General features: G+C 44.9%; 1 protein-coding gene across 2 annotated transcripts in view; it reads right to left on the bottom strand.

Annotated features, from left to right (window-relative positions):
* The window catches only part of dre4 (SPT16 homolog, facilitates chromatin remodeling subunit dre4), a 181,650-nt gene that overhangs the window by 118,940 nt on the left and 48,186 nt on the right, over window positions 1-14,524 (bottom strand). For both annotated transcript variants that reach the window (XM_075702440.1, XM_075702448.1), the window contains exons 7-8: window positions 8,842-8,993; window positions 3,803-4,069 (exon numbers count right to left, since the gene is read on the bottom strand). In XM_075702440.1, coding sequence (XP_075558555.1) covers window positions 3,803-4,069; window positions 8,842-8,993 — 419 coding nt within the window. The remainder of the gene's footprint in view (window positions 1-3,802; window positions 4,070-8,841; window positions 8,994-14,524) is intronic.

Here is a 14,524-nt window from a genome sequence, read left to right on the forward strand (position 1 = left end):
AAAGTCCGGAAAATCGCATGGCGGAGGGTTTTTGCATCCAAAATTTCAGACACTCTATACATTGGCTACAAGGTACGTGACGATGCTTCGAAGGTGCGGCACGTCGGAAAAATCGGTGAATGACTGCAACATGCAGGCCTACATTGCGGCAAATTTTGTTGTCGAAAGGTACAAAATACACTGAATCCTATGGGCGCTCTCTGGGAATCTGAAAATATTCTGTTGCAAAATTTTGTTAGCACGAGATTTCTTTGTCGCAGGCTTTGAATGTACAGTGAAATTCTGACATTCTAAATTTCTTATTTCGAATTGACGGATAATTTGAACTGCTCATTTGGTAAATTTTATGTATTTGAATAGAGAACATGTCGCGATTTTGAACTCCCAAAACTGTGCATCAGTTATTTCGAACCCAATGTCTTGCTCCCATCACCCACTTTCGGAAAAACTGGAGTCAAAGGCAAACGTTCGATGTGTCGCTAGCCACAATAATGTCACGTGCCGTAAAAATGACAAGACACACAGAGATCAGAGATGGAACCTGAGCAAGCAGAGTGTTGTGTGTTCTTTCCCATGGAGCAGAGCAGGAAGACAAAAAGTTGCAGTTTCGCATGAAAGACAAAGCATTGATAGCAACACTGAGGCCCTGCTAAGCAACAGAAGCAAGAGGCCCAATTTCCTGAAAGGACTCCATAGTGTACTAAGGGTTTCTGAAACTATATGTACTCCTCCAGTCCCACAGGCTATTGTAAGCACAATAAAAGTGACGAGGAAAAGCACATTTCATAAATTTGAGAACATTTCACCTTGCTGAAATGCTCAGGTCTGAACAATATTCAGCACCCCACATACTTTAAAGGGGGGACGCGGCCCTTGAAAACCGAAAAATCGCGAAAGAGCGATTTTTGAAAAACCATATTATTGGGTTGTATGTCTCAAACTACCTGTTCTGTAATTATCAGCACCTAATTCAACCGTAAAGTACCAAAAATAACGCTACTTTTGAGGCCACCGCGGCCCACAAAACACGCGCAAATGCCGAAATGTGAAGTCAAACTTCGCGCGCGCGCCATTCCCGGCCCATGCGGCCTGCCCGCGCCATCTTGGTGTCGTTTTGACCGTGAATTCTTTGTCTCTATTTTGCCGCCTTGCAAAATGGCATCGTCGGCGCGGTTGAGGCGCTATTGGCGTTTTTCCGCGATGTGATGCGGAGCGCTGATTGGCCGGATCAGCGCATTCAAATCCCGCGGGCTAAAGCGCGCCTGTCATTAGCTGCTGCGCGGGCAGAGGCGGCTGCTCCCTTTGATGCCGCGCTCGCTCCGTCCGCCTCAACATGAGCTTGCGAGCTGCTCGTCGCCTTGCGCTATCTTTTAGATTATTTGGTCAGCTTTTTTTTCGCTAGTTCTTCGCTGCACGCGATGCCGGCAAAGCCCAAGACAGTGCAGATGTTCGGTGCACGGGAGCGCGATATGAGTCTTGTGCGAGCATCGAACTTCTGATCTTCCGCAGCGAGTGCCGACTGCGTAAATGCTTTTCAGCGGCGTAACTGTGCTTTCGGCTGTCGCCAGTCGAAAATCCGACACACTGAGTGTGCCTGGAGCCGCAAGAACTAATTAGAAGCTCCGCAGGAGCTTTCTAATAAAAAAACACGGGTTCAACTTTAAGGCCTGTTTTCTCGGAATGGATTTTTTTGCTAGTAGTGGTGCTGGGGAAGGCGATATCTCAAGAACCGCTCTTCAGATTTGAATGCTGTTTTTTTTTATTCTGTTCCTGAATGACTGCCAGGGGGTAACAGGCTTCTTTTTTTGAAAGCTGGTGCAGTTAATTTATAATAAGCAATTTTTGATGAATGTGGTCATTACTGGCTACATCAAATTCAAAGTTGTCTTAAAATTTTTTGGAGTGGAAATTAAAGAAAAGGGCTCTTTAGCCCCCTGGGATATCTATCAAGGGCTCATCGCAGTGAATTTCAGCTGCCTACGATGTCCTGGCATTTCTCCAGGCTCTTCCTCAGGCATATACATGAATCACCTAGTTAGACCTAAATAACGCTGTAACCAATAAACATATCTTCATGAAACTTTGCAGTTCCTCATAGTTCGGTGGTGTGAACGTACCCTGAAAGTTTCATATGGATATCTTCGGTCTCCAGGGTAGCCTCCCCCCTTAAGCGCTTTGATTGAGCCAGAGGGACTAGATTTTCGAAACCAAGTGATTAGCAGTCATGGCCCCTTTCTTTAGTCGTTGCACAACCTGGTAATCACTCATTTCTTTAGCATGTAAAATTTTTCAAAATTGAAACTGGCTTAGCAGGTTTTTAAAAAGAATGTGTCGACCTAAAGGTACTGTGGGGGTGCGCGACTCTCACGCGTCCCCTGATATCTTGTTTTCCCGCATAGCTCCTGCAGTGCGGTTTCGCCACGTGGCCTGGCGCCCGCGGCGGTCGGAGTGGTACAAGCGCAGTGCGAGAGATGGCGCAAGTGTTGCGCTGCTGCGGGTTTACTTGGGTGCGGGAAAGACAAGGCTCCCTCTTGGGCGGCAGGCCGGCGAGCAGCGTAGTAGTGCCGCGCGTGCGCCGATCCATGCCTCTGCGAGACTGCCTCGCAGGGCCGCCTTTGAACGCGCCACCGTACGCGTGACCGTACACACGAACGACCAGGCGTTGGGATCCAGCATGGGGCAAACATATTCGCTCGCTATATCCGGTCGCGGTTAGTTGGACTTCTAGATTTGTCGCGTGCCCATCAGCATGTTTTGTGTATAGCAACTCGGCTAGCAGGCATTGATCTATGAAAGGTGCAATAAATGCCCTTGATTGTTTGCACTACTGCGTTGTCGTTCCAGTGTCCCAAGAGCATACGGGTGAGAACCCCACAGTACACAGTGCAGTTTATTGAATGTGGGTGGCTGGAACACATCGAACAATGTGTTTCTCGGAATGCAGATGCTCAGAACCGCCACCTTTGATGCTGTGCTCAGATTTAACGAAGGCTGCATGGCCCGAGTTAATGTACTGAAGGCATTTGGCATGTCGCCAGGGCACAACATTGTGACGTGGTTGGGTAAGATGTCCGTCACAGACTGTATTTTGCCCAGAGAAAGGCAGAAGACACCACAAAACAAGCCAGAAAAACAAGACAAATAAAGAAGCAAAAAGCTGAATCTGACGATGACTACATGGCTGGTGGCTATTAGGCAAATTGTTCGGTTCATCTTGTATTTGAAAAACAAAAATTGTCAACATATTTTTTTTTTTGTCTATGATCTTCAATATCTCGAAACTGTTTTTTTTTTTGTTTGCCCATTATTATAAAAACTTGATGTTTAGCCAGCATAAAGTAGAGAGCAATGCACAGCTGCTGAACTAGAATGGTACAAGTATACTCAATAGTCAATTTTTCTTAACTGTTTTCTTCAGAAAATAAAAAAAATTGCAATAGTTTTAATATTTGAAAAATAATCTTAGTTCTAGTTCCATTGCAAGGAGACATAACTGCGAATAAAATGAAACAGACCCGAATGTGGTATGCACAGTGGTTACTGAGAAAATGGGTCTTAAGTAAGGCTCAAAATACACGGGAAGTATAGGGCCTACCCTGTGCCCTTAAATAAATAGATCTCATCTAAAATATTTGCGATATTTCTATCAAGGAAAATAACTAAAATTTGTAAGATGATGTAGCACAAGTGCCTTAATAGAAATTTATTCATAGCCAAGTATGCACCACACCCACAGACATCAGCCACTATGACAGGTGCCATCAGAGAATTCAAACCAACTTGACACGAGTAGGTCACTTACCCAACATTCTTGGTCATCTTGTCGGCAAGCTCTTTGTGGTCCTTGTTGACGCGTGCCATTACAGCTGCAAACACATCGCACAGCTTAACTCCATCTCGAAGTTTCTCAAGAACCACTTCTTCTTCAAGTTGCAACAAGAAGTCATAGAGATCCTGCTGCTCTTGGCTAGGATTTACCAGCAGCGTGCGGACGATGTTGGAGCAGTAAGACTTGTAGCGGGCCCCCAATGCACAAGTGATGGCCCCAAAGTGCAACGTATTCTTGTCACTGTGTGGAGAGAGAGAGAGAGAGACCAACATGATTAAAAGGACCCTCAAGGAAAATATGTAGAGTTTGAAAGATTAGTACGGGTGTGCAAATATTTGAAAATTTCAATTATTATTCTCTAATATTAGGAATGTTGTAGCACATCATTAATATAGAAGATCCTATGTATTGTTTTGAGAAGTTAAGCAACCGAACAGCCTCGCCATTGCAGTACTGGTAATATTTCTATATCTGCTTTATTACCATTTCCCCATACTAAGAGGCAGTAGCTAAGATGCGAGTGCAGAAATAAAAAGTACAGTTCTCCGAGAAGCCCGACAGACACGCAGCATCGGATCCATTGTAGCAAGCCAACAGATCGTGCAACCTTAGTGCATGCCTTATTTATGTCCTCTGTCCAGCTTGGGTTTTTATGAAATTTAACACCCAGAATCCAGAAAGGCTTGCATTCGATTGGATACGAATATTTGAAACAAATCGAATATATTGCTGGCTGTGCGGGAGCAAACATGGTTCTTAGTTTTTAATTTCTGTATAATCTAAGAAAGTGTGATTTTGTGCCGATTTTTGCAATATTTAACGCTGCTCGCAAAAATTTCACCTGTAAAACAGACACTGGACTTCTAAGCTTTGCAGAAAAGCCAGCCTCTAAGTAGCAAGGAGCATGGGTTTGCAAACAGCAAGGGTGCACTCTTGCAGGTTCTACTCCCAATCCTGAGGTTACTGCTCGACAGCAAACGTGATGAGTGACAACCGGTAGATGGTCAAATGCCTCCGAGTTTATGGGAAATTGATGCGGTATAATAAGGCACAGGTTGGAAAGAACAGACAACTAGCAGAAATTATTGAATGTTCCAAAGCCAACACCTGCCAATGAACGTGTCCACCCCCTCGCTATCTCCCCTTACGTTGCCAGGACAAACCTCTTTAAATTTTTATTCTTTCCTCGAACCATAGAAGAATGGAACCTCATCCCTTTCCATCATCTGAACTCACCTGAATCAATTCAAACTCATATTATTAGTATTTCCTAACATTGCTGTTTCGTGTTATATTGTTTCATTTCTTGAATTTCATATTTTTGCAATTCTGCCTTTTATACATGTACTTTTATTTGTTACCATGCCCCTCCTGCTTGGGCCACACGGCCTGCAGTATGCTGTAAATAAATAAATAAATAAAATAAATAATGGTGCAAGGGCCAGCTACAGCCAAAGGGCACCATATAGTAATGGATTGTCTATTATGCATGAAATTATTAGGCGAGTGAGACATGGTAGATGTACCATGGCTCTAAAAAAGCCTAAAAACGATTCACTGTAAGCTGCATAAGATTAAAATTAATATTAAAATCATGACAATGGCTAACAATGTGTGCTACGAACATAAAGCTTCCATTAGGAAGAGATGATATAATGAAACCTTTTCAGTCAACTCTTGTTACTACGAACCCCACAATAACGAATTTCTCAAATTTACGAATATTTTTAAAATCCCCACCAGATTGCCTATATTTTCAACATTTCAGAACTACGAATTTCAATAGAGCACATACTTCAGAATAATGCACATTGTTTCATTTCCACTTTATAACTGAGGGACATCAGTATTATGAATTCGGCTAAAAGTAACAGCGCTGCAACTCTCGTGTGAAACAAACCGCTAGTGCAGTAGCTATCATCATCACCACGTCGAGTGCCAACTGCTTTACCATGAACTTCAAGAACTTCACGACAAATCTTTGGCGATATTCGCACAAGATCCAACGATGAATGCAACTAGCGACAGCATCAAGAAGCGAAAGTAGTTTTCGCTGCAGGACAAATTGGATGTATTGCAGGAAATTGACGGAGGGAAAAAGCAAATCGACGTGCGCAGATAGCGTGGCATTGCCCCATCGACCATCGCGACCATTTTCAAAGACCAAGACAAGATTGTCAAGCTTCACCGGGAATCGCAACTCGCTCCTATGAGGAAACGGCTGCAACTGGGAAACCTTCGAAATGTGGACCAATCTGTTCTGATGTGGTTTAAAGATGGCAGACTGCAAAACGTTCCAGTGTCTGGCCCAATGCTCCAAGAAAAAGAACACGTGCTTGCTAATGCACTTGATATAACTGGGTTCGACACCAGTGTGGGTTGGCTTTTTCATTTCCGCCAAAGGAATGGAATAACTTAGTAGGTGGTCTCGGGCGAGGAAAAGGCTGCTGATAGAGAAGGCGCAGATCCCTGGTGCAATGATCGTTTTTTAGAGGTGGCTGAATCGCACTTTGAAGACAATATTTTCAACGCGGATGAGACCACATGTTTTTATCAGCTCCTGCCAGACTGGACGATGCCCTTCAAAGGGCCGCAGTGCAAAGGAGGGAAGAAGTACCCAATGAGGTACCGTATTTACACGATTGTAAGTCGACTCGAATGTAAGTCGACCCCCCATATGGTGCGACAGGGAAAAAAAAAAAAAAAAAAGGAGAGCATACCCGAGGGCGCATTCAATAACGAAAATTTATTGGTAGCTGACATGGTCACTGGACTACTCGTCTTTACTAGTGCTGCCATCGTCATCGTTGCTACAGTTGCACAGCACGTCGTTGTCCAGCGAAATTTCACATTTGGCAAACGACCGCACCACGACATCTTGTGGAACAGCAGCCCACGTCGTATGCACCCAACCACACTCAGCCATCAGGGAGGCTCTTTTGAGAGGTCCGGTTGGCGTAATTTCGCGGTTTTCTGCCGCCAGCCACTCGTACTCACGGCGGAGCAGGTGCTTAAAAGGCGAAGATCCGAGCTTGTTTGATGACCATGTCGCACTCCATTGGCAGGTACCGATCACGCATTTCAGCGACGTATGCCGCAGATTTAGCCTGCAGCTCCGGAAGGCGTCCAGACTTCGGGACGTGGGAAATTCCTCACTTGCCATCACAGGTGAAAATTTCGCTTCGCTGCAGTCGCCACTATAGCACCACCCGTTCAGAAAAATTGCGGCCCGCTGCGCAATGATTTGTTTCTTCGGCGTAAAAGATGGCAGCCCTCTTGAACGCTGCTGTGAACGAGTGCCGAATGATTAGTGGGCCTGGAGCACTCATGACGACTGGGGAAGCATAGAAGTAGCACGTAGCTGGCAGTCAAGTGGAACGCGTCAAACCAATGCCAATGCCTTTCAACAGAGAAAGAGAAACCCGCGCGCGGTGTCTGCTCTTCCATGAACTACCGATACTCCCCACAAACGCCGCCGTTCTGAGGGTGCCGCTGCAAATAGGAACAGCGGCACTTCCATCAACTATTGACACCCCCCATGAGTGTTGCGTGCACTGTAAAACTCTCAAAAATGTTGAAAAACCCTTCCGAAAAGCAAACACGCGAGATAGCGAAAAGATACGGGTAGGGCCATAGAGCAAACATAAAATTGTAACTACGTTGTAGCTCCCGTTGTTCTCGCTTTTTTGGCGGGGCCATGTTTTGGTTTTGATTGTAAGTCGACCCCCCAACGTCAGACTTTCAAATTTAAAACAAGTGGTCGACTTACAATCGTGTAAATATGGTAATGCAGTTTCGGACCTGCAGTCATGGCAAAAAAGTCCACAAAATCTGACGGCGAAGGGTTCTTGCATCTGAAATTTCATACGTTCTTACACATTGACTCTACAGGGTACGTGGTGGTGCTGCAAAGCCATCAAAATTATCGGGCATGTCCCAAAAGTCAGGCACACGGAAAATCTGTCATTGAATGTACACTGGCAACTCCTCCAGCCGACGACATGGTGTCAAAGACAATTTGTTACGATTCCTCTGTTACTCAAGCCAGTATTAGCACGACTCCCGTTCACTTTCAATCAAATTACAGCTAATTTTCCCTGATAGGAGCACAAATTCCCTGTTTTTTCGCCGAGTATTTCCAGACTATTCAAAATCTCTGAGAATTCCTACTTTTCCCGGTTGGTAGACACCCTGCTCAGTGCAATATGCGCACAATGTCAGAAACTTGGCAGACGCTGTCAAGGATGAAGCCCAATTCTACCGTGGCCCAGAAGTTGGCATCAAACCCGCAACTACATTGCGATGGACGGACGATCTGTTGCTGACCAGTTCACTGGTGAAAAAATAATGTGGACGTGCGCGTGGCAGTGAAAAGCATGTCTACTCGCATGAAGATGGTCTGGCACCATGGTCAAACGAGTTGCACTGTGAAGGAAGTCCCAAGGCCCTCGCTGAGGAGAGCATTGATCAGTCATGAGATGAGAATTGCCATTTCTGCACAGAATTTGTGCAAAATAGAAGTAAGGGTTGCAAATTTATCCAGTAAATAAAGGCGCATTGGCGTAGTAAGCATTCATCTATTGTTTTCTTGATACCCTCAATAATTTGGCTGTCGGTTAATTCAGTCATTTTTCCAGCCCGTAAAATCCGAATCAACAAGGTATTATTGTATAAGCAATGTATGTTGCAATTTAGATTGAAGCTCCTGCAACTCTGTTGCGTGAAACCCTGTATTATAGACCTAAGACCTCACTGTTGTTGATCAAGTCCTATAATCGGGGTTCCACTGTATGCATACATTGTAACCTTTTGTCACTCCATCTTTCAACACCTCTAAAACATCTTCGCAAACAGAATTTTTCTTAGTGTTTGATGCAACCTTTATAAAATTGTAGAATGAGCCTAAATCCATAAACTTTAGAAAAATTTATTGGCAGGTATGAATCAAAGTATAAGACACTGAAGCTTAACGACGCTTGCAACACAACTCCAAACCCACAGTATAGACCAACCTGACTACGCTGAACTTGAGATTGTAGTTGCCACCAGACTGAATGATCGCCGGGTAACAGGAGTCCACTTGAGATGGATCCACACCACCCAGGTATTTCTTCTCCTGGAACGCCTGATCCACACCCTCAGCAAGCTTGAAGTGTTTCACTTTCTGGAATTATATAAGCATTCAGATCAACATTTCAAAAATATACCCCTTACAACAAGGATGGCTATGAGAAGATGCATCCCCACAAATTTCGATATGAACATTTGTTTGCAGTTAGAAGCAGAAATATGATTTTAGAGCAGAAAAATTTGCGCTTTGGAGCAAGAAAAGAATGCTCTGGAGCAGTAACTTAGTGCCCTTGTGCAAATAGGAAGCTCTGTATAAGTTGGTACTTTCGGAAATGTTTCATTATACAGTCGCCGACCGATAAAGTGTACACCGATAATCCGAACATGCTCGGTAATTTGGACAACTTCGCAGCACTGCCAATGGCCCCATAGACTTAATGTATAGAGACCACTATTTCGGACAGCCGCCAGCTCTACGTTCGATTATCCGGACTCCGTCCGTGGCCGCAGTGTATCCCAATTCTGCCGCCATTATCTCCTCTGGCAATCTTGACAGGACATCAAGTATGGCCTCAGAGATTACACACTATATGGTAATCCCTGAGGCCTTGCTTTGGTCACAGCACTACACCTCAGAGATTTAACTGCAAATGCAGATCTTGGAGGCTTTGCCAAAATTGTGAGGTTGCGTCAACATTGCAATCATCACGTCCATAGAGTTTCTCACCATATTACCTAGAGGGAAATCTGGTGCTGCTGCGCTGTGGTATGCATGGGAATGCCGGTATATTGTGACTTCGGATTGGCATCGTTCTCGGAGAGCCAGGAAAACACTGTTTTGTCTGTCACAATTACTAATTTTCTGCTAAAACAGAATGTGAAAAGCTGTTTTAGCTTTATTATTACACAAAAACATGTTTTGTTTAACTATGAGAACTTGTTATTGCATGTACAATTTTATGAAACGTAAAAAGTATCAGCGGGCTGCTAAATTTGGAGGACAGACGACAAGATTCGTGCTCGCTTTGGAACAGTTTGTCTGTTCTTGCTTTTATTCGCTTGGTTATGCATTTTAGATGAGTACACTTCACTGGAAGATGTAATATGCGTGAATGGAAACATTTTATGAAGATTTTACTCTAAGAACGCATTATTTGTGTTGCCATATACACGTTTTAGACGAAGCCTCTTACAACACCAGCAAACACAAGCCTTGCAGACATATATACCGTCATTTCCATGATGGCACAGCGCCCCTTAAGGGGGGACGTGGGTCCTAAAAATTTTTCTTATTTTTGGGTGAATCTTTAATAAACTCCATTGTCTGAGGTAATTTTTCGTGCTGATTTCAGATCTGTAATTAGATTTTTGATAGCTGTAGCAGTTCAAAAAATATTGAGGTCTGAAGTCAAATTAATTTCAAACTCGTTACGGGGCTTTTTGATGATTCAGTCTTGCTAAACCAAAAACTAAATGCATGACACCATTGCTAAAGACCTACTGTAGGGGGTGATGCTATTTTTATTCATTTGGAAGCATTTTGCGGACAAGAAAACAATCTTACATTTATTATGAACATTCTTTTCTAATTAGCAGCGATTACTATACCTGAATGTAATTTTCATGACGGTGCAAGAGTAATAAAAATAGCATCACCCCCCAGATCATTTCAATACGAATAAAATGATACCACCCTTGTCATTTTTGGCCAAAAACAACCCAGAAAGGAGACCCGTAAGGCAGAGTACACATCAAACAACATCGAACATCGAAAAACATCGAACTGAAATAAACGCATTTGAAGTTTCAAACAAATGTAGCTTTTGCTGAAGTGAATCTACAGCAATACAAATGGCACCATTTTGAAGCTCTATGTTTTGTAAGAATGGCCATACTAAATGTGCGACTGCACACTCTCAAAATAATAGCACACTGGCCACTGAACTAGCACAAGAAACTTTATTAGGCACCATGCTCTACAAAGAGCATGGTGCCTGGGTTTCAAACCGAAGTGTAGAACTCTGTGTGGGCATGAATATAGTTCCAGTGTTGTACATGCAGGCTGCCTGATTGATAGCAGTCTCCATTACACTCAGTGAGGCATCTTTTTTTTTTTTTAGAATTGACCATGTTACTGAATGAAGGCTCCGAGTGTAAGTAGCCTTCCAAGTCATCTTCACCTGACAGTGGCTGTGGAACTTAGGATCAGAGAGCCAGTGATAGATATGCAGCTGCTGGGTGCTTTCCAGAATTTTACTTTCGTATGATGCCTCAATCACTTCTGCAGCCAGGTGTGTGCCAGCCCAAGGGGCCTAGTGAACAGAGCTCATGATGAGGTTCTCTTTATGAAGGGGTGGTATGATAGACATTGTTACGAGCTATCGCGACAATATGATAATAGAGTGAACGCGCAATGTACTTGGTTGCGAGTCCAAAGTGCTGACGCGCGATGTGCTTAGTCGCGCAGTCCGAGGGCTCGAGAGGGCTCGAGGAGTCGACCCTCGATGCGCTTATTCCGCAGTCCAAGGTGCCGACGCGCGAAATGCCTAGTCGTGGGCTCGAGGAGTCGACACTCGACGCGCTCGCGGAATTCTTAGTCGAGGGCGCGAGGAGCCGACACTCGACGCGCGCCTTCGCGCAGTCCTACGTGCTGACGCGCGAAATTCCTAGCCGCGGGCTCGAGGAATCGACACTCGATACGCTTGTTCGCGCAGTCGGAGGCGCCGATGCACAAAACGATTAGGTGACGGTCCGAGAAGTCCCCACGCAATGTGCATGATCGCCGAGTCGGAGACTCCCTATGCGCGAAATGTTTAGCCGCGTTTCCGAGGATTGCGTGCGCGATACGAATTTGTCACGAATTCAAAACACCGAGTGCTGAAAGGCTTAGCCGCATGTCCGAGGATTCCGCGCGTGAATCTTGGTCGCAAAGTCCGCGTCGCCGTTGCTCGGAATGCTTAGCCGCGAGTCTGAAACGTCCACAAGCGTAGGGATCGGCCACGCTACTGCGATGTCCGCGTAGCGCCCCTTTCGACACGTCGAGATTACGGCGAGTGGAGACCTCAAACTCGCGAGGTGCAAAGAGCTGAGCAGACGACGCGAGCGCCGAACCAATGGCAAACCGCACTGGTGTCATGTGGCGGGCGCAGTCAATCACAGACTCCGGCACGACCTTCAATCATTTGCTTTTTGTGCGCTTGTTTCTGTATGGAGGAGATTGCTGAAGCGGCAAACTTGAAGATGGAGAAATGCACTTTCCAACGAGACCAAGATGGCGGCGCTCGGTCGCGCCGTTCCGGAGATATTGTGGCCTGAAAAACGCTGTTCTTTCTTGATTTCCGCGGGATTTTTTGCCACCTTGGCTAATAAAACGAATTTTTTAGAGCACTTCTTGGTGGTTTACAGGGACGATATTTGGGTATCAGATAGAAAAAGGGTTATAGAAACAGAAAATGTAATTTTCAAAAAAATTGATTTTTTGGCCATTTTTCTATGTAAAACCCGCGTCCCCCCTTAAGAGACTCCCATAGACTGTGGCGCCAGATTTCCCTCTAGGTGTTATAGTGAGAAACTCTATGATTACATTTATTCCGGCACCACCATGCATGGCCCGCTCTTGTTTGTTGAATTTGCCTTCCAGACAGCGCCCCACTATTCTGAGCTTGTTTGTTTAGTATGCGCTCCAGCCAGCGCTCTATTGACTCCAAGAAGTCTTTCTCATGAAGTTATTGACAGTGCACATGAAATGGCAAGAACAGTGCCCTCGCAGTCTGACTGCAACTGAAGAGCCTCAATTGTTGCATTCAACAACGAGCTTAAATGCAGACATAGTTGATGACCTGCTATAGTGCGGTGTGCCGATTCCTGCCGTTACATTTGAAGACTTTGCAGACGTCTACAGCGCGGTGTCGTCGTGCACCAAACTGATCAATGACGAAACAATTGAGCAAGTTCTCCCACTGCCAAACAGCGACTTAAACTCAGGTGACGATGATGTGCTGCGTGCCTCGGAGCCTTCACATGCAGATCTGACTCAAGCCTTTGCAGTACTTGCATCGGTGTACAGAGACAACAGAAAACTGGCAGAATGTAGGTGGACTTTGTTGCCCGTAAGCGGAAGTGCGTGCAGCAATGAATCGATCACTTCTTCCTCGCACGGGGCTTAAAATGTAAATTAAATATTTTTTTGGTACATTCGTTTTTTTTTTCGGAAATTCAATAGTTCGGACTTATTTATGTTCGCTGTGGAGCCCGAATGATCGGTAGTCGACTGTATATTGACCTCGTTTATTTGCTCTTGTGAGGCTTGCATTTTTCTTTTTTCCTTGAAGGTTTAGCAGGCGCTGGCCTTGCATGAGAATGAATGAATGAATGTTTGGTTTTTATTGGCGCAAGGGCCAGGTGTGGCCAAAGAGCGCCAAGCCGGTGTTGATGAATTCGCAATGTAGTTATGAGTTCAATGAGGTTGATGTGACGTGGCTGTAGAGGGGCCTTAAAAAATAGTCGCTCTAGAGTGCGTAAAATCTATCTGTTATAAGATTATGTCGATGATAATGACATGTTCTATGAGCAATAAAATCCATCGTGAGAGAATGATGCATTAGAAAAGATATGTGAGATGGTAAAATTACCTGGAGCACTACTGCCTCGCCAGAGCCCTTGAAACACAAGGGCCTGGAGGCATGTGCTATACTGTATGACTGTCACAGCGGCATCCTCTCAAGAGAGGAAGCGCTACGAATGTATGGGACTAATAACGTGTAGGACGACATCTCTGAGGAAACCTAGGACAGTCTTTGTATTAAAAAGCGGTTCTGGACCGAGAAACATTACAGGATGAAGAGGAATCTGTTGACGGTATGCTAAGGAAAAATGTCTCCTTCTCTCAGATTCGGCTTTCCGACACTCCAGGAGGACGTGGAGCACGGTCAGCCTCTCCCCGCATCTGTCACAGGTTGGAGGGTCATTTCCGGTGAGTAAAAGGTTATGGGTGCCAAATGTGTGTCCTATTCTAAGACGACAGAATAGGACATCTGTCCGGCGTGATTTTATTGCAGAAGGCCAGAACCCTAATTGTGGCTTTATTACGTGCAGCTTATTATTTGTTTCCCTGTCCCACAAACGTTGCCAGTAGTTTCGCAGTTTCCTGTGCAAGAAGGGTCTCAGATCTGTAACAGGGACTGCCGCGTTAGGATGAACAGAATACGATGCAATTGATGTGGCCATCTGATTCGCCAGAACGTTACCTTCAATGCCCCTATGACCCGGCACCCAGCATATGATGACATGCTGGTTACATATATACGCTTTACATAGGACGGAATATAGTTCATTGATTACTGGATTTTTGTGCTTACAAAATGACATCAAAGCCTTCACAGCGCTTAGAGAGTCCGTATATATAACAGATTTTTTTAGTTTTGTTTTCCTTATATGCTTTACAGCCGACAGTAGTGCGTAGGCCTCAGCCGTAAAGACGCTTGTTTCCGGATGCAGTACATCGGATTCCGAGAACGATGGGCCGCTGGCTGCATATGACACCCCCTCGCGTGACTTCGATGCGTCTGTGTAGAACTGCATGCAGGAGTGTTTGTATTGGAGTTCCCGGAAATGCATTTGAATTTC

Source organism: Dermacentor variabilis, chromosome 1 (genome assembly GCF_050947875.1).
Source record: "Dermacentor variabilis isolate Ectoservices chromosome 1, ASM5094787v1, whole genome shotgun sequence".
Classification (NCBI taxonomy): domain Eukaryota; kingdom Metazoa; phylum Arthropoda; class Arachnida; order Ixodida; family Ixodidae; genus Dermacentor; species Dermacentor variabilis.